This window comes from Photinus pyralis, unplaced genomic scaffold (assembly GCF_008802855.1).
Source record: "Photinus pyralis isolate 1611_PpyrPB1 unplaced genomic scaffold, Ppyr1.3 Ppyr1.4_LG7, whole genome shotgun sequence".
Taxonomy (NCBI): domain Eukaryota; kingdom Metazoa; phylum Arthropoda; class Insecta; order Coleoptera; family Lampyridae; genus Photinus; species Photinus pyralis.
The window spans coordinates 3,704,376-3,723,022 of NW_022170738.1; the positions used below are offsets into that span (position 1 = coordinate 3,704,376).

Consider the following 18,647-nt stretch of genomic DNA (forward strand, 5'->3'; position numbering starts at 1 on the left):
TTATAATTTTCCATTTTTCAAAACCGTAGAAAGTGACAAAATAAAAAATTACATTTTTATAAATCAGTTATGCTTTGGAATCTTTTAACACACTAGAACCGCATCGTATCTGTTACCTATCGTTGCTTGGCGTCGAACGATTTTCATATTTAATTCTGTTTCAACTAACCGACGCAATAAAAGGCATCTTAGAGGGTAATGTTTTTTTAAGAATGTATGCTGCATCTGCATCAGATACTATTTATTTATCATTTTCCGAACCAGAGTACCTACATAATCGAAGAAAAAAAACTGATTTGAAGAAACTTATATTCGGATTTTCCGCTACTGATGCAGCCAAAACGTTGAATGTATTGTCGTTTTCCTGATGGTTTTGACGGACATTTTGAACGTTATTGCACTTGCAGTTCTTTAACTAATTTATAAACAAGTATAAATTTAATATAGGTACGTCAAAGGCAAACAATGAAACGTGATCGCTGTTTTTTTAGGAAATTTCAATGCATATTTGATTTATTGTAAAATGTACCTTTTTATTTTGTCGATTTCTACGGTTTTGAAAAACGGAAAATTATAATTAATAGTATGAACAGATGCAGTATTTTTTTCTCTAAAAAAATCGTATTTAGACTTTTGCTCTAAAATAACTAGGGGAGCTAGTAATTGACTATAAAGAAATTACCATTGAAATCCCTATGCTGCGTCGCGCTAGGCACCACCCGGTATAAGAGAAGTATATGAGCGTGTGTTTACTCCATATATATAAGGTCAAGGTTTACTCAGATGTGTCGCACCCTGACGTTAAAACAAATTCAAATTCTAGCGCTTGCGGTTGCGCAGTGCCGAGGGAGTCACGGTGCAACACATCTGCAAGTGCGACTTACGAGTTTTGGACCTAGACCATGGCACAAATAGATATATGGTGGACCATAGTTTAATGGTCGTACTGTAACTAAATGAAAGTAGTAATGCTAAAAAAACCCACGGCCGGAATGTGTCCCGTTTCTTGCAATTTTGTTTATAATCGTCACGAAATTGTAGGCTGAAACCTGCAGAAAACACCTACGGAAAGTGTTTTAATATTTTGGCAACCCCCACGCGTGAGTGCCTCCTCTCTGTTGAAGAACTGACGAACAAAGATAACTGAAACCTGCAGAAAACACCTACGGAAAGTGTTTTAATATTTTGGCAACCCCCACGCGTGCGTGCCTCCTCTCTGTTGAAGAACTGACGAACAAAGATAAGTGTGATCGCATATGTGGGCATTTGTTCTGTACAGCAGTTTGTATGTTAGCAGCTGTAAAATAACCAAACTATGGAAAATTAACTCTAAGTGAAATCTATCATTTATACAATGCGATCAAAAATGAGTTGCTGTCGAGTCACCTTTGGAATTTTTGTTTATATGGGAATTCGTATTTAACTTGTACTTCCAAAGGCGACTCGACAGCAACTCATTTTTGATCGCCCGTTATTGTTTATTATAATTTTTATTCTGTACCCACGTTGGCCACATTAATTTGTATTCGTTGCTGTACAATTCCCCCATCAATAATCAACCTTAGCTTTAACTTAACAGACCTTCCACTTTAACGGTTCTCACCCCAAAAACACGTATATTTTCTTCTACCGAAATAGTCCCAAGCACCTTATAGAATGCAAGTACACTATAAGTATAGGTATGTACACCATACATTAACAGTATAAATTGGTATTCTTCAACGTGAAAAATGTGATCCTTACCTTTTACTCCCTTCGAGTGACAGTTACAACTCCCAATTTTTTTAATGGCAATGTGTATGAGCTTGTGATATATTGTTTGAAAGGTCTCTTCATTCTCTTTAAGATTTATGAAGAACTCGAAAACTTTATGGAGGGGGTTAAGATGGTTAAAAAAAATTATCTATAATGTGGCCACCTACTGTCTGCTGATAAATATAGCACCTCCTGTTGATTGCCCTACAGAATTGCCATCAGCTAGCTGCAAGTCTGGATTTGGTCACAAACTGTTCTATGGGATCTACACATTTGATAGTTATAAATTCCATGGTCATATGTGTAGGACCAAAGACTATCCTATCCTATAGTCTTTGGTAGGACTCACAATATTCCATACTTGTGCAAAACTTAACATTTTATTGTACAAAAAAAATTAAGAGTAGGTACAAGAATTTCTTTTTACAAATAACAAATCACACATCATGTGACTATCATGTAAAAAAATTAATATGTACTTTTTAAATAATAATGTAAGGTTTCATCTTTGAATGTTTCATGTATTTAAACAACAAACTAAATACTTCCGTAATTATTTATAAATTAAATAGTATCAAAATAAAATTAAACTCCAACTATAACATCGAACATATCACTTGCACCTTCCACTTCAGACAAACTGAATCTGTAATCTCGATTTGTAGGTTGCGGACTTAATCTGATAAACGGGCTTTCTACTAAAACAAAACAAATGGTAAATATACTAAATTAACGGCAAATCAACGTACCATGTCTTTGAGGAAGATCTTCATATAATACATTTTCTCTTCCGAGATCTAGAAAGAACAATTAAAGTTTGTTGAAACAAAAACACAAAAAACTGAAGATACCTGTACTTCCATTAAAAATTATTTCTGCTGCCGAAATATCAGGATCCTCGATAGATTCTGGCTTTTTACATATATACTCTACATTATTATTTTTAAAGGCCTACAAGACAAAGTAAATTATACCTACAGGAAAAGTGGTAACTTTGCATAAATTACTCTTTCGTATGTTCTCTTTTTAGTTTGTTTACTTTCATTGGGATGAAGCCTCATATTAACGGTAATGGGGGTGGACGACGAGGTCACTTTCAATTGGATAACTCCAGATTGTTGTGAATTCTGAAACGAAGCAATGAAGTAGCGTAACTCAAAAATGTTGGTACATGAATTACCTCCAATATTAATGAACTGTTTAATGGTGTATTTATTAGAGCAAGACTCTCATTTTCGCCAAAACATTTATTAAAGTCTTCGTCTGTCAGATATAAAAATTTTTTGTTGTCTATATCGTCCGTAATATTCTTTATATTCTGCTCAATTTGACTTTTATGTTTATCTAATTCCAACTCAAAGTCCTCCAATTTTTCAATTTCTTTTTTTAAATGAATAATTTTGGCAGAAAATTCGGAGGCATTGCAGCCGGGTAACCCTTCGCTATGTGCAGAGGGTCTACAAATGAACGTTAATCAATCTGTAAAGGAGTAATGATAAAACTTACTTCCATTGAATACTGTTTTTACTTTTCTTTTCTATTAAACCAATACCTTCCAGTACATTTGTTATGTCATATATTCTTCGCTTTTGACGAACAGCAAGTAAATCGGCGGCCTAAAAAGCATATGTAATATCGACCTGTGGCTGCATATGGTTCAGTATTGCACTTACTAGTTTTAAATCTAATACTCCTCCTTGCGACTTCTGCAATAGATTAACAAATTTTGTTGTTAACAACCCGAGTGATTTTTCAAAACGACTTTGATGCACTTCAGACATGGTTTTTGAAATATTACCATCGTTCAAGCTAGCGATGATTGTAAACAATTCCTTTAAGAAACAAAAGCCCAAATGGTAAATATTTTCAGTTTTCAATTTCAAGATTTATTTCACCATTTCAATTTAGGCAATTTTTTTGGTATAGGTCATTGTTATACCAATAGAGCCCAGAGATTCCAAACATGTTTGACCGAGGAGTTTAAAAATGACAAAGGATACTGACGACGATTTATAGGCAACGCATCAAACACAACTAAGATAAGCAAACGTGATGGAAATTTGACCACGCGAGTTTGGCCACCAACAGCAACAGACCCCCCCCCCCCCCAGCTTTTTCCGTTAAAGGAATTTAATGAACATTTATATTTTATCCAGAAAACCATCCATTCGGCATGCCGGAAGTACGCACCAGGGAAATTTGTACAGCTGCTGCTGACTGACGACCAACGTTAATTATATTTACTAAATTTGTTTTTGTATAAGAAATGACAAGTATGACTTTTAATTTTTAGTTGAGTATTTTCCTTGCAGTAAAAATAACCTCAAAAACAAATGTCGACAAGAAGGGTGGTTGTTACTGGAATGGGAGTTTTATCTCCCGTAGGTAACAATTTAAAGGAATCCTGGTCAAATATAATCAACGGAAGATGCGGAATTTCAAAACTAGAGGGTCCGTTGTATGAGAAATTACCGAGCCGAGTGGCTGGTATCGTAAAGTCAAAGGGGGCACAATTCGACTCTTCTCTACACTTTTCGAAAAGCGAATTAAAATCTATGAGTCCCGCAACTGCTTATGGACTTTTAGCGGCAAAAGAAGCGATCGAGGATGCTAAGTTAATCTCGTTGTCGGATGATGAAAAGCAATCGACAGGTGTAGCTGTAGGAATGGGTATGATAGATTTAACAGATGTTTGTATAACAAATGACGCACTCAACAAAAGCTATAATCAAGTTAGTCCATTTTTTGTACCTCGAATTTTATCAAATATGACTTCGGGTCATATTAGTATCAAGTATGGATTTCGAGGACCTAACCATTCTGTCTCGACTGCTTGTGCAACGGGTGCACATGCCATAGGAGATTCCTTCCGTTTTATTCGTTACGGGGATGCTGATGTGATGATTTGTGGTGGTACAGAAGCTTGCATCTCGCCCCTATCTGTAGCTGGCTTCTGTCGATTAAGAGCTCTTAGTACTAGTTTTAATGAGACACCCCAAAAGGCTTCCCGGCCATTTGATAAAAAAAGGGACGGTTTTGTCATAGGGGAGGGAAGCGCTATTTTAGTGTTAGAGGAATTGCAACATGCTCTTTCTAGAAATGTTCATATTTATGCAGAAATTTTGGGTTACGGGTTGTCAGGGGATGCATCACACTTAACTGCACCGCACAGTGATGGCAGTGGTGCTACTTTAGCCATGTCAAGAGCGGTGCATAATGCTGGTGTTGCTCCAACCGACATCACATATATTAATGCACATGCAACATCGACACCCTTAGGAGATGCGATTGAAGCAAAGGCAATTCACTCTGTTTTTAAAACACATGTAGACCAAGTTGCAGTGTCATCAACAAAGGGTGCACATGGACATTTGTTGGGTGCAGCAGGTAACTTGGAAGCTGTATTTACAGTGAAAGCGGTAGAAGAGGGGCTACTGCCACCTACTATTAATTTCGAATGTTCTGAAGATATAAATTTAAATGTGGTTCCTAATGAACACCAAAAATGGAACAGTAACAAACGGCGAGTTGCTTTAAAAAATGCCTTTGGTTTTGGTGGTACAAATGCTTGTCTGTGTATAGCCGAGTTTAATAAATAGTAATGCTCTTTTATTTTATTTTTTTACTGGTACAGCTCATTTCTAAATTGATGCGGTAAATCACAAATACTGTATTAGACCCTTTTCTCAGTACCTTCTAGGCCCTCTCTAACAATAGAGTGCGTAGGTAGGTCTGGAAGTGCCTATGACGCTCTTGAAAAGACAGAAGTGTTAGGAAAGAACTTAACGGTTTAAGACTCAAGACTCGAACCTCACGGCGTGAAACTTATTTCTAGTTTCGTTTACACGAGGGCAGAATGTATTAATATAAGTAGGTAGGTCAATAACTGGCTCCAGAATTTCCCAAGGTCAAGGGATTAAGTTTTAAGAAGATATTTGAGATACGTTTTAAGTTTTAGGAAGACTGGCTTCAAGAGTAGCCAATGGACCAGTAGCAGGCACCCCGTCCACTAAAAGGGCTGGCACCAGTCGACTAAATTAAGGAACACAAACTTTTTTTACAGGTGATACCTTTCGTTATCCTACCATCATGCAAGTATGACCAACTCAGGACATAGTCCTAACTTTGTTACATTTCTTCGACCTAGTGCTGAAATGTTGGCGTCCAAACCACTGTGTAGCGGTATACTCTGCGGAAGATTGGAATCACAGCAGTCATAGATTATTAATCAATATGGAACATTAATTTATTGGTATACATATTTAATAAAAATACAATTGTTTTCTAAAAATGAATTCATATCTCTATATATTTTGACATTAATTTTATTATCTAGAAAAACAATAATAACTAATAATAAAGTAACTTAAGACATTAAAATTGGAATCTTATCAAAGCGCCCTGCCCTAACTGAAAATGTTTCGGATGAATGGTGCACAAACAAAATTACAACAATAGCACAGACAAAACACCCAATTGTCTGTGACGGTAGTCCACCCCAGTGTGTTGAAATTTGAAGGGCTAAACCCATATAACAATGGTATCCCCTAATTATATTATATAGTGGGGGAGGTATCGGTGGGGGGGGGGATACCATCCATGAATCTGGACCCCCCCCCTCTGCTTTGAAAACGACCATGATTTTGTTGCCATGTATAACATTTTTGCTCGACTTCAAACAAAAAAACAAAATTGCATTGCGTTAATTTTGTTAGGCTCAAGTATAACCTTGTCAGCAGTTAACGTGAGTGATGGTGGCCAGATTCCAGACGATACAAGGGGCATGGAATGTCAAAATACCACGGCTAAGAGAAGTGCTCAAAGAACAAATAGAGGGCCACTGTTGATTTCGAAAGCCGTTGCGTTCTCGGAAGTACCGCCTTCTCCCTACGCCATTACAGTGGTGCAATAGTAAGTTGGGGGCAAGGGTGTAGCAAAAACGGACAGCGGCCTCAAGAGCCGTGCGGTTTTGGGCGTTCAACCATTGAAAAGGGCTTATATATACTTCTCTAAAGTGCTTATTCAGTGGTTTAACTCATCTTTCCTTTGCGCGTGGAAAATTTAGTTTAGTTTAATTCAAAAATTAGATAATTCGAAAATTATATTAATCGAATATTTGGCATCATATTGGAATAGACAGTGCGTAAATTGTAACTCCTCTGAACATACAAACCTCACATTGATATATCTGATAGTTATGCAACCCACCTTACACACCAATTTCACAGCAGTGTAAGCAAACAAAATTTTGTAATAATTATTTTGGATAAGAGATTTGGCCGATTTTAGCTGATTCGACTTATTTTAAGCCAATTCACATTATCAGTCATGTCACGGTCACATTATGGTCCATTCACGGTGCGGTCAATTATTATTTATTATTATTATTATGGGGTTAAGTGGTAGAACAGACAGTGTGGTATCCTCTTGGGTGCCCACCAGTCTGAACTTTCGCCCCTTTGAGCTAACATACTTTTTTTTTTAATTCATTAGAACATGTAGGTAGTTAATATCATGTTTAGCTCAATAAATGCCTATTATTATTATTATTATTATTATTTCACATTTGCTGTTGCTGTGAATTGTCGAATTCAATGCAGACATGTGTAAAATTTTGAATTCTCTAGCTAAATTCTGTAACATTTGCATTTTTTCTTCATTTGTACACATTTTATTAAGAATATAATTAATTTAATAATTTTCAGATATTGACGTTTATTGAAAAACATTTGAAAAATATGAAAAACTTGTATACTTTAAGATGCAACATAGAAGATTTGTATGTTCAGAGTTAAAATTTACGCACTGTAGGTATTTAGGTTGTGTGATACGACTAAGTATTCCTAACTCATTTTCACTAAAAAGTTCAAAGTTCATTCAGTAGCCAGACTTTAATAGCTATGAGCGTTTGGGTTGTTAATTTGGCTATTTGATCCCAGTCCTAGTTAATTTCTTGTTATAACCTTTTAAACTTGAGTCTTTGTGCAAATTTAGATATTTCGATTCTATATGGTAATAACTGCAGCAACACTATCATGAAAATTTACGGCGAGCAGTCTCGAATTGCCATTTGATGAGCTAATGCTATACATTTAGGTATAGTTTTGGGTTTTTGCTGATTGTAGTAATATTATAAATCATTGCATTATACTAAATACTTTTTTTAAAATTAAAAATTATCTATTAACAATTTTTCTTATATATATATATATATGTGAATAACTAAATATCTACTATAGACACTAACGATTAATTATACTTGCATAATTTTCACAAAAAAAAGGCCCATGTGCACTGCACTGTAAATATATTAACCGTGAAAACTGTACAGGTACAGCCATAATTACCATTGGTGCCATTGCAACCTATTGCTGCTGCCTAAACATGATCAGTTTCTTCCAATAATTTACTGAATGCTGCTTTCTGCGCACATTATTTACATGGACCAAGATTTTTAAAAACTCTTTTTACAGCGTCTTCGAGTACATAAATTAATTGTTTTATACACTTATTTGTATTGTAGTTGAGGTCAAACAATGGATCCAATAATATTTATTTAATATACTAGACGATAAAGGGATGTTTAAGTTTTCCTTTATCGTCGTGTATAATACAAAACTTTATTTTATAGCAGAAGTCATTAGAAATTTACGTGCACAATAGCAGGCTTATGTTCTCCCGTCGTTTCCATAGAAACAATATTGTATTGTTCTGAACTTCCGTTTGTTTCGTGCTCCGCGTCCCATAAGAGTGACAGATATCATTTGGAATGCACAACGATTTGTTTTACTTTATCTACCCTTACGGTTAAAGAGCGACTAAGCATACTCATTCAAACCTATTAAAATGTCAATTTAACATCTGCTATAAAATAAATACATATGGTCTTCCTGTCTTGGTCAACCCTTTCAATAAGAAGTAGCAAGAGGGGAGTATAGAATTGTCGCACAGTAATGAAAGGTAGGGTTTGGTGTGGGGATTTTTTAGATAACACCTGCTCCAAGTATGCAAAGTACTGATAAAAACTATGGAAATGTGCGAGAATATATGCTATGTAGAAGGGGTATAGTTTATGGTATTTAATCATCCTAATCAAAGAACACATAAAATTCGTTTTAATTAAAGGAGCAAAAAAGAAAACAAAAGTGGAGCCTACTAGCTGATTGTCAGTGTAGACAATAATTATACAGCAGAAAATCGCGTTAAATTTGTGTTTCATAAGGCCATCCTTGCCAGACACTACCCTAAAGTTATTCGTACTAGTGTTTTAGTGGTACAGATAATAGACAATAGATTTTATTTTTAAAATATACCTAGAGAAGAGTGAATAGATTTCACTAGCGAAGTATTAATAAGACAGTGTGAAAATAAAAGGTTCCGGGACAGTACTGTACACTTTTTCCCAAATTATTGTTCACCATAATGTTTTACGTTTAGCCTATGAGGTTCCGGGTAGTGTGAACAGTCACAAATCTAGCTCTGATAACAGAGATTCAGATTATAAAAATGAACAAAATAGTTATATAATGCTTTTATTTTTCTTTTTGAAGAAAAATTACACAGATAGCGCATTTTCTTGAATGCTACTATAAAAAACAAACTATAACAATAACACTTATGGAATGCAACAAATATATGGTTACATGTGAAATCATGCAGGCTTACATATACCTCACGATGATGTGCATGTTTAAATTGTCGCTCAACGACTACGCATTAAATTAGTAAACAATATGAAATTGAAAGTCATTTAAAAAATCTGCTATGCATTTGCAATATGTGACTACAATAAACCTGTTAAAAAAATAGAACGATCTTTTTAAAAAAAGAAAAAATAATAAGTGAATGAAACTTTTACACAGAATTTCAAATATTTGTACATTAGATAGAAAAACAAAAGGAAACGAAATAAACCATAACCATCATCAGCCTTCTCTGTTATATTTCATAACCTTTCTTAGTTTGAAGCGTACTTGGATTGTACAAGCATTCGAGGCACTTGCAAGGGTCCATTTACACACAATTGTGCAAATCGCTTCTGCAATGTTTCGCGTAATTGTTGGCGCTTTTCGTACACTTGTCTATTGTTGCTTTGAAATTCTTTAACTTCTTCGGCAGTTATGTAACAGTCACTATCGTTATCACAATAAAAACGGTCCTAAAAAAATCACTTTAGTAAACAAATTCGACCACAATAAACCATAATCAAAATTGAATAAAGCAAACGACTGAGAGGAACAAGAACTAACTATATACTGCATAATCATACTTAGTTACGCAAGTACATATTAAAAGTGAATTAGATTGTTATGAAAGATCTGCAAAAACAAACGCTTCCTAATCAATAATGAAACATGTTATTTTATTTTTTTTGCCTTTATTTTTGAGTGGGCGGGGTTTCAGCCAAGGCCAATCCAACATACATTTACAAATATCCATGCCCGAACCCGGATTCGAACCAGGGACCGTTGGCACCACAGTCCAGCTTTAACTGAACTGCGCCACACGAACCAGCAATGTTCTGTTTATTAAAGTTGATTACGGTTTTTTGGTATTCTTGTTGAATTTCTGTTATGTTACTGACTTACCTCTAGCATTTCTTGTAGGCTAAGTTGTCCGTTGCCGAATGTAAATTTAGGAGAAGCGTTATACTCGCGTTCCGGCTGGCAACATCCGTCAGAACATGCCATTTCTGAGCCTTCAGGAGAACTAGGCAAGCTAGAAGCTAAGGAACCGGTTTCACAGTAGCCGTTGTTATTCTCTGACGAATATCCACAGTCGTGAGAATGATCGCTCGAGGAACAATGTTCTTTTCTCACATAGTCGTTTGGCGGTAGATAATTATGAAATTTATTATAAACAGCTTTCCTCGCTAATTTTTCATTGTTGCATTTACAGTTGTCTAGCCAAACGTCACTATTATTACACTTACTTTTTTCCAATAGATTTATTCCGTTTGAGACGTTTTTATATTTACTTCCTAAATCGTCTTTTTTGCCATTACATGTATCCCCACAGTGTTTGCAATTTAACGATTCGGTCGTCTTATCCACATTCACGGATGAACACGAACAGTCTTTGTCTATATCGTCTTTATCTTCAAAATCGGTACCGTTTTCGCATTGGTTACAGTTTTCCTTGCCGTCCTGATCCACCAAACGTTCCTTTTTGCGTTTGCGCTTGAGTTTCTTCTGCTCTTTACGGATCTGCTTCTGCTGCTCCTCCTTGGTTAGTTCGGCGTAGAGCAATTCCAACTGAGAAACGCCCTGTATACGTTCTACAGTAGTTTCGAAGCTACGACACAGCGCGTCAACGGCAACGGCGGCAAACACTTGGCAGGTACACTCTTCCTCTTTCATACGCATGTAAATACGATGCAATCTTTCGTACATACAAATGCCTAAGCACGTTAGAACTTCTTCTTGAGCAATTTCTAAGGTTTTTGCATGGCGTTCTCTACGACTTCAAATAAAGAAATTGAAACATACATTAAAATATGCGAATTTCGCCATACCTTCCTAAAAGTTCAGGTTCTGCTCGACTAATAAGTTTGGTTATGTAATCAGTCTTAGGCATTAAATGAATATGTTTCTCCTGGAGGCAGCGTTTCTCTATTCCACTGTACAAGGCAGGGACATAACCTTTCTCTTTTGTAGGTTCAGGATCTTCAACTAGTAAGGTGTACGCTAAAAATGCAATCAATCAATATAGACATTACAATGTAAGCAGAGTTGAGAAAGTGACCAGTTCAGAAAGTACAATTGACGTCTACCACAAGGGTCAGTTCTAGGGCCATTGCTATTTTAAATCTTTAGTACCTAATAGCATTAAAATGATGAAACTGTGCAATTCGCCAGTATGAAGATTGTGTGAAAAATTGTGGGATATGGTTGACAGTAATAGTACTTTTAGTGGCACACAATCAGAGGTACCTTGCAGATCTCAGTGTTAATTAAGTCACAATAACAAGGATATATTATGAATATCTCAACCGCAGTGCATAGTTAGCAAATAGATTTATACCGAATGTTTTTGTACAATTTATAGTTAAACACAAGTAACCTCAGTACTTGTCTGAATGACATATACGACAATTACTTATTATATTCACCAGTTAAATTTGAGGCAGCGCCTACACAATTCTATCTTTATTATGGTCATCTGAAAGAGATTGTTTCCTTATTTTTGTGTTCTGTTTCTACTCTTTTAAAATAAGACCTGGATATTTATGTTATTTCGTCAGATTCTTATGAATCCACCATTGTCTTCCATTTGTTTTACTACCATCACAATACACGTTTCTCTCTCACGCGCTAGTTAGAATTGCGACGATCGACCGGTCCATGTGAAAGAAAAGGAGGCAGCTGCTCGTAGTGTACGCATCGGGTGTAAGAAATATTATTTACATTAATTTAAATTAAAGGTAGTCTTGACTTAATTTTTTTAGGCAATGTGTTTGTTTACATATTAAGAATACCTACTAAAAAATGTATTTCACTTGGTAAACAGCGTTTGACCGTAAGTGGGATCTTAAGTGAAGATCCGCCACTTGAAGACCAAGTCAACGTATACGATTGTGTAAAAAACGTCAATTAGACGTTCTTTCGGCCCAAATACCAACAATAATGATAATTTGATGATGATAATAATGATGATAATCTGTATATGGAAATATTTCAATTTATAAAGTAAATCTGTGTGATAATTTACGAAATAAACACCTAGTTAATTTAATTCACTTGAATTTGTATTTCAGTGTTTGTTTTTCCTTTTAGAATTGTTTGTAACTGCACAATTCTTGTTTAAATTTTATCGCTTTATTATTACTCAATTTAGATAAGGTGCTTAGAAGTAAGACATGTCTGGTAAAATTTGCATCCTTTATAAACGGCTCAGGTGTACCTAGGCCTCAAATTCGGGCCCTTTGTACTACTCTCAGTTGAACTAGAGCGGGACATTCAAAAAGTATGTGGTGTGCCGTCTCATCGTCTGTGTAACATCGTCAAGAGATGGTGATTCTATCAAACCCCATGTGGTGCATGTGTTTGTTTAGTTTGCAGTACCCAGAAAGTATTCCCATGAGTTACCTCATGTTCTTTCTTGATAGCCCTGTGCAAAAACGCGCCAGCTTACGAGATGGTTCTTTGAAGGCTTCTCTCGCATGACGATAATCTAACATCATTTTCCACCTAGCCCTGTGCTTGATTTGGGTATCTTGAGTTATTAAGTTGTTTACAGTTTTTATAGAAGCACAACCTCGCCATTGACATTTGCACAAAACGATTTTTTATATTTTTTACCAGGCATGAGCTAGGAAAGACTGACGCACTGTTTCATCTACCGGCCCAACCTATTACACACTTCAAACCCATATTTAAACCAGAAACTCAACTAACCACTACACGCATAGAAATACATAGGTGCATGTTTGAAACGAATGCTCCTCCAGGAAATTTCCTGGAAGCCAGATTTGCAAAACAGTCCTTCACTGCTGGCCAAGAAAATTTCTAGGATGGGAATGTCTATTATAATACTGTCAAATTTACCATGTTAATTGCCAATCCCCAATTCTTTTTAAATGATATAAAAATGACATTTATAGTTTAATTCACACAAACTTATTAATTTATACAATGACTGCGACCTTCAGTCATTTCATTTATTAAAGTTATATTTAGTAAGTAGTTGCATTTTTAGAAGCTTATTTATAGATTGTAGTGTATTGCTAAAACAAAGAGCTAGCTTTTTCTCAATTGTTGCTAGTGGTTAATTTAATAAAGTAGTTTTCATTTATTACTTTTCCACAGCAGAAATTTAGGCGATGAAATGGTGGATTTATTCATAGTTATGTTTGCATACAGCTTGATATTCATAGCGAGATCTCCAACATTAATCATCAAGATGTTTCTTGGTTGAAGCGTCAGAGCTATAAGCTACCGAATTCAAAAAGAACGAACTAAATATCTTGAAAACTGTAGAAGTAGTTAAGGCCTCGGACAGAGAAAGTTGCCATAATAGACCCTTCCAACATGAGTTGGAAAATGCGCTAAAATATACCACGGAATCATAAAATTTTCAAGGAAATTTCAATTTTTTTAAATTAGATGATTAACCCTTTACAAGTCGACAGTACAAATTATGTTTTTTATGTGTTGCAGGCCCAGTGGAATAGGAATACTTTTAATGCAATGTATTTTAATAGGAAGATTTTTAAAAGGAATCTATGAACATTTCTCTCCTACAAACAGTTGCAAAACTACTAACAATATTTCCAAAAATATTCCTGAAAAGATCTTCTGGGCAAGCAGAAAAAAAAACATTTTTACTAAGATGTTCTGTAACAACTAAAAACGTGATTATGGAGACCCTCGTGGAGACCTCAGAAGCCTCGTCAGAAGCTTTTGCAAGTTTTAGAAAAATATCCAAAATGCATCCCAAGATTTTGTGAAAATATTCCTAAGATTTCCAATAAAATTCCCAAGGTTTTCACAAAATTTCAAACCTAAGATGACTTTTTTCCAGGTCATTTTCAAAAAAGTAGACTGAAATAGTTTAGTCAATGACCGTTTTTCCATATAATTTTTCCGAACAGCACCGATTTTCATTCAAATTTGAATTCAGATTCTACTTACCCTCTTCTTCAAAGATGACTCATACTGCAGGTTTCTTTAACCCTGGGAGTGGATCCTACCCCTACACGGGGGGTGAAAAATGGACCAATAAAAATAAGTCTCGCGAACTTTTGTATTATACATTTTTTCCTAGAAGTCCATACTTTTCTACCGTGAGTAGGTTTCAATTTTTGAATCAAGAAATCCACAAATTTTAAAACTTCCTTCTGAGTATTGTGTTTGATTATAAGGTTTTGGAAAGAATTTCAGTGTTAGAAGGTTTATAGAACATTTTTGAGAACGATTTTTAAGAAGTTTTTGAGGATGTTCCAATATTTTTCAAGATACGATTTCAGGTATGGATTCAAAAGGAGATTCTAAGACAAACCATAGGCCTATTTTTCAGAAGAGTTTTCAAGAATAATTTTAGTATAATTAGACTTGGAGAGTTGCATTGACTGTCACTCAAACTGTCCTTTTCAGATTGGTCCACTGTTTGGCCTAGGATGCGGTTGAGTTAAATGGAAGAACATGGCAAAATTTATTTTCTTCATAACTAATAAAAAATAATCCATCGACTTTCACATATTCGATATTTTTCTGTGTACACCAATCAAATCAGTTGTTTAAATATAGAAAAAGTATTTAAACACAACAGATCATGTGGCGTGCGATATAAACACGAGTATAAAGATAAAATATCAATGTACACGAATAAGGCTAAAAGATTTAATGAAGTTTTAACTTGCAATCAAAACAGATGGAAAATTGTATTATAAGACAATCTGAAATATTCAAAATACCACACAAATAGAGGAAACATTCCTGTCGGTTCAGCAGTTTAACAGGAAATGAGAGTACAGACAGACCTACCCGTGCATCATTGGTAGGTAACTAGGTACTTTGTTTGATTCGGATTCCGGGTGCTTGAAAACGTGTATCCCCGTTAAAAAAATGGGGGAGGGGGCATTTTTTTACCCCAATGTAATACCTCCATTACTAACGTGCAGGTGGTCAAAATCAGTGGAATGCATACCAAGAAAAAAACCAAAACCATCTAGAAAGACCAAATGGATAACCACAATAAATGTACAAAATCAATAAAAACAAGTAACAAATCGGGCATAAGGGTTAAAAATTGTAAAGGGGAAATATGTCGGGATAATGCGCACGAATTAAAATCACTACACTGCAACAATACAATAATTTCACTACCTAAAAAACACAGCACATAAGTTCCAAATACCTACCTTTAAGAACTTTGGTTCGACATTCACAGCAAAATCTGTGTTTTCTCAAGTATGTTTCCAAAGTGGTGTGTAAACTACTAGCTTCGATAATGCAAGTGTCCTTCTTACATTCAGGTCGCATGCAATCCCACACCTCCTTCCAAACGGAAGAAATAGGTCGGCTACGTTGCGAGTCTAACGAGTGTAAGAGACAACGATGGCTTTTCTTGTTGCGACGTATTTGACTGTCAACTAGATTGTTTAAGCGTGTACTGAAAATGACATTTATAACAAGATTGTTAACATAGATTTGAAATACCTATGTGCGTGAAACAGACTGCAAAGAACTTGAGGTGTCTGCTTTTCTTCGCGTATTGTTATCATTCCGTCCGGTTTTACAACTATAGGATCTAACGTGGGATGGCCATACTTAAACAGCTGATAATATAGACGCTCGACGCTAGAGGGCAAGTTATAAATAATACTTACGATGGCGGTACCACTCACCTTCTTCTACATCCAACACAAGGTACAGCTTGATTTAAAACATGCAGCATATCTGATCTGGTGACGTGTAGAGCAAGACTCAGCTGAAGTTCAGTAAGTATACTCATTTTGCGAATGAATTCCTCAACCTCTTTGCCTTTTATATGTCGATTATCACAAACAAGACCCATGGATTTCAAGTCCATTACCATCTACAAAACATGTGGATTAGTAAACTTGTAAGCATAATGTACACTAGTGAAAACGCCCAAAACCCTATTTCAATGAAAAAGAGAACGTCTACTCGCGGAATTCTCGCGAGTAAACGCATTTATTTAGAAATTACCGTTAATGTTTCATCCACAACAAGGGGCAACTGCCTTCTATCTAAAGGTTTTGGAGGGCGATACACATCAACCAATTTCGCCATTATATCTTCAGTCGCTCTTCATCAATATCAATTAAAAAATACACGTATTTCACTTTAATTTCTGCATAAACTAACGTTCAGATATATCAAATGAAACAGTGGACAGCGGCTGCCATTTGTAATTTAACTTCCGTCAATTAGTTCGAAAGAAGCTTAACAGATGACACTTCGCGGTGCGCGTTTGCCAAATTGGAAACTTTTAAGTTCGCCAAGTCTGTTTGCAAATCCATTGCTAATTACACAAATTTAAAGAAACGTTTTAGTAAAAGTGAACATACAATGCAATTATCTCTATGTTCATTTAAAAAAAAACCAGATCATATTGCGATATTCAGCAAAAATAGGTGAATAAATTTAATATTTGCACGTTATTCTCATTTAATCGATTCGATGTGAAAAAAAATACATCTTTCAAATCGATGTACATATTATGTACTAGCAATAGTCGCTTTAAGAAAGTGTGTAATATAAAATAAAATAGTGTAAAGTTCAGATATGGAAAAGAACAACACTCGTTAAATACAAAGCTGATGCTATGGTGCTATGCCAGTATATTCCGAGCCGACGATTTTTTTCATTTTTCGAGGAAAACTTATAAATATCCTTTATCAAAAAAGTCCCAACCCTCTAGATTTCCTTTATAATGCGAGATTTCTTAAATAAATTGAAAAAACCTACAGATACGTACTTGATTATTGACAAATCTATAACATGGTGGGTGTACGCTTCACGAATTGGATGACAATATTGAAGTGCCGAAAGAAGGAGAAAATAACTGAAGCTGTATATGAGAAATGATACTAAGAATTTGGAGAATGATTATAGGATATAATTTTATTGAAAGCAGTGATTTATGCGTTATTAATGGGGGTTCTTACGATAAAATTTATCTAGGAAGTTATTGTTTATATTTTTCTGCGCTTACTTGATTTTTCTGCCAATATTTGTACTTAACAAATCAAAATCTTGATGTTAACAAACAGGTTTTTTCAATTTATTTGAATCTAAATGGTGCATTTAGAATGTTTGAATAAGCACTTTTCGTAGCCCCACATTTTTCATAAATGATTTTTTGAACGTATTCAATGATGTATTGCTAATTATGTCTAGATCTTGAAGTTGAAGATTCTACATTATCGATAGCCCTCGAAACCAAAAGTCACAAATACACAGATAAAAGGATCAAAATGTAGAAAATGTCAAATTTTTGGTCACATTGCTAAAAAGTGTCCAAGCAAGATGAAAAACGATAATGCTCTTAGTACTGTTCTGTGCTGTCGACAATTGGTGCTGAAGAGCACGCGTGGTACTTTGATTCGGGTGCGACTTCACCGTCACATTTGACTAAGTAACGTTACTGCGTTTGAAAAATGTTTGAAGCGGTAACTGAATGGTAACGGCTGCCCATAGCGATGTAATGAAAGTAATGGCAACAGAAAATGTGAAACCAAAGAGTATAGTGAAACTAAAAGCAATGTTATCCCGAAAAGCCAGTGCTAACGATCCAGAATGTGCAGCAAATTCCAAAATTGCTAACAGTGTAAACAAAGATGGCAAACTGTTCAATTCCGAAAGAAAGGTGTTTGCTACTGGAACTAGAATAATTAACAACATTTTTGGGGATGTGGTAAAGTAGAGACGCAAATGAGATGCTAAAGCTGATGAAAACTTTCTTGTTGGCTATGAGAAAGGCAATAAGAGGTACGGCTTACATCCATAAGTTACTGGAGCAAACTATATGACCAAATTTTAATCTGTGCTCTTACCTAGGATGCTCTGATCTGCCCCAATCGCTTTAGCCCATAGGCTATAGCTTATTCTGCCTTAGTTAATTAATCCTTGCTTAAAGTTAAGTAGAACTTAAAATCTATGACAACGATTATTAAGACAATCGTTGCTATGGTATTTAAGTTATGCTTAACTTTAAGGGATACTTAATTTTGACGGTGCAATTGGCCCTCAGTGATACTAATTAAGCTACATCCTTAGATCGTTAATATGTATGATCTAATCTAAGGCTACGTCAAAGCAAATCTAACAATGAAGATGTTGCTAATCAAAAGATGAGAAATATGGGTGCTATTGCCATGTGTGTTGCCTAACATGTAATGTACGATTACGTGTATTATACTTCTG

At 35.3% G+C, this 18,647-nt stretch overlaps 3 protein-coding genes across 5 annotated transcripts; 1 reads left to right on the forward strand and 2 right to left on the reverse strand.

Moving 5' to 3' along the window:
* Positions 1-2,159: 2,159 nt before the first annotated feature.
* Positions 2,160-3,710, reverse strand: LOC116177097 (transcription factor E2F5). Of its 2 annotated transcripts, none has more exons than XM_031495973.1 (7): positions 3,429-3,710; positions 3,262-3,371; positions 2,936-3,212; positions 2,763-2,882; positions 2,607-2,706; positions 2,505-2,552; positions 2,160-2,453 (listed from the first exon to the last, which is right to left on the reverse strand). In XM_031495973.1, exons 1-7 carry the CDS (start codon positions 3,534-3,536, stop codon positions 2,341-2,343), a joined length of 876 nt encoding a protein of 291 aa, XP_031351833.1. In that variant the 5' UTR covers positions 3,537-3,710; the 3' UTR covers positions 2,160-2,340. The 2 variants fall into 2 exon arrangements, with proteins under 2 accessions (XP_031351833.1, XP_031351834.1); XM_031495974.1 differs by having other exon boundaries at positions 2,160-2,450; positions 3,429-3,708.
* A 306-nt stretch (positions 3,711-4,016) lies between these two features.
* Positions 4,017-6,050, forward strand: LOC116177037 (3-oxoacyl-[acyl-carrier-protein] synthase, mitochondrial). The gene has a single exon (XM_031495896.1). It carries the CDS (start codon positions 4,089-4,091, stop codon positions 5,352-5,354), a length of 1,266 nt encoding a protein of 421 aa, XP_031351756.1. The 5' UTR covers positions 4,017-4,088; the 3' UTR covers positions 5,355-6,050.
* Positions 6,051-9,500: 3,450 nt separating this feature from the next.
* On the reverse strand, positions 9,501-16,635 carry LOC116176311 (gametogenetin-binding protein 2-like). Of its 2 annotated transcripts, none has more exons than XM_031494807.1 (7): positions 16,428-16,635; positions 16,103-16,293; positions 15,915-16,055; positions 15,617-15,867; positions 11,270-11,441; positions 10,344-11,211; positions 9,501-9,913 (listed from the first exon to the last, which is right to left on the reverse strand). In XM_031494807.1, exons 1-7 carry the CDS (start codon positions 16,509-16,511, stop codon positions 9,713-9,715), a joined length of 1,908 nt encoding a protein of 635 aa, XP_031350667.1. In that variant the 5' UTR covers positions 16,512-16,635; the 3' UTR covers positions 9,501-9,712. The 2 variants fall into 2 exon arrangements, with proteins under 2 accessions (XP_031350667.1, XP_031350666.1); XM_031494806.1 differs by having other exon boundaries at positions 10,344-11,217.
* Between the last annotated feature and the right edge of the window lie 2,012 nt (positions 16,636-18,647).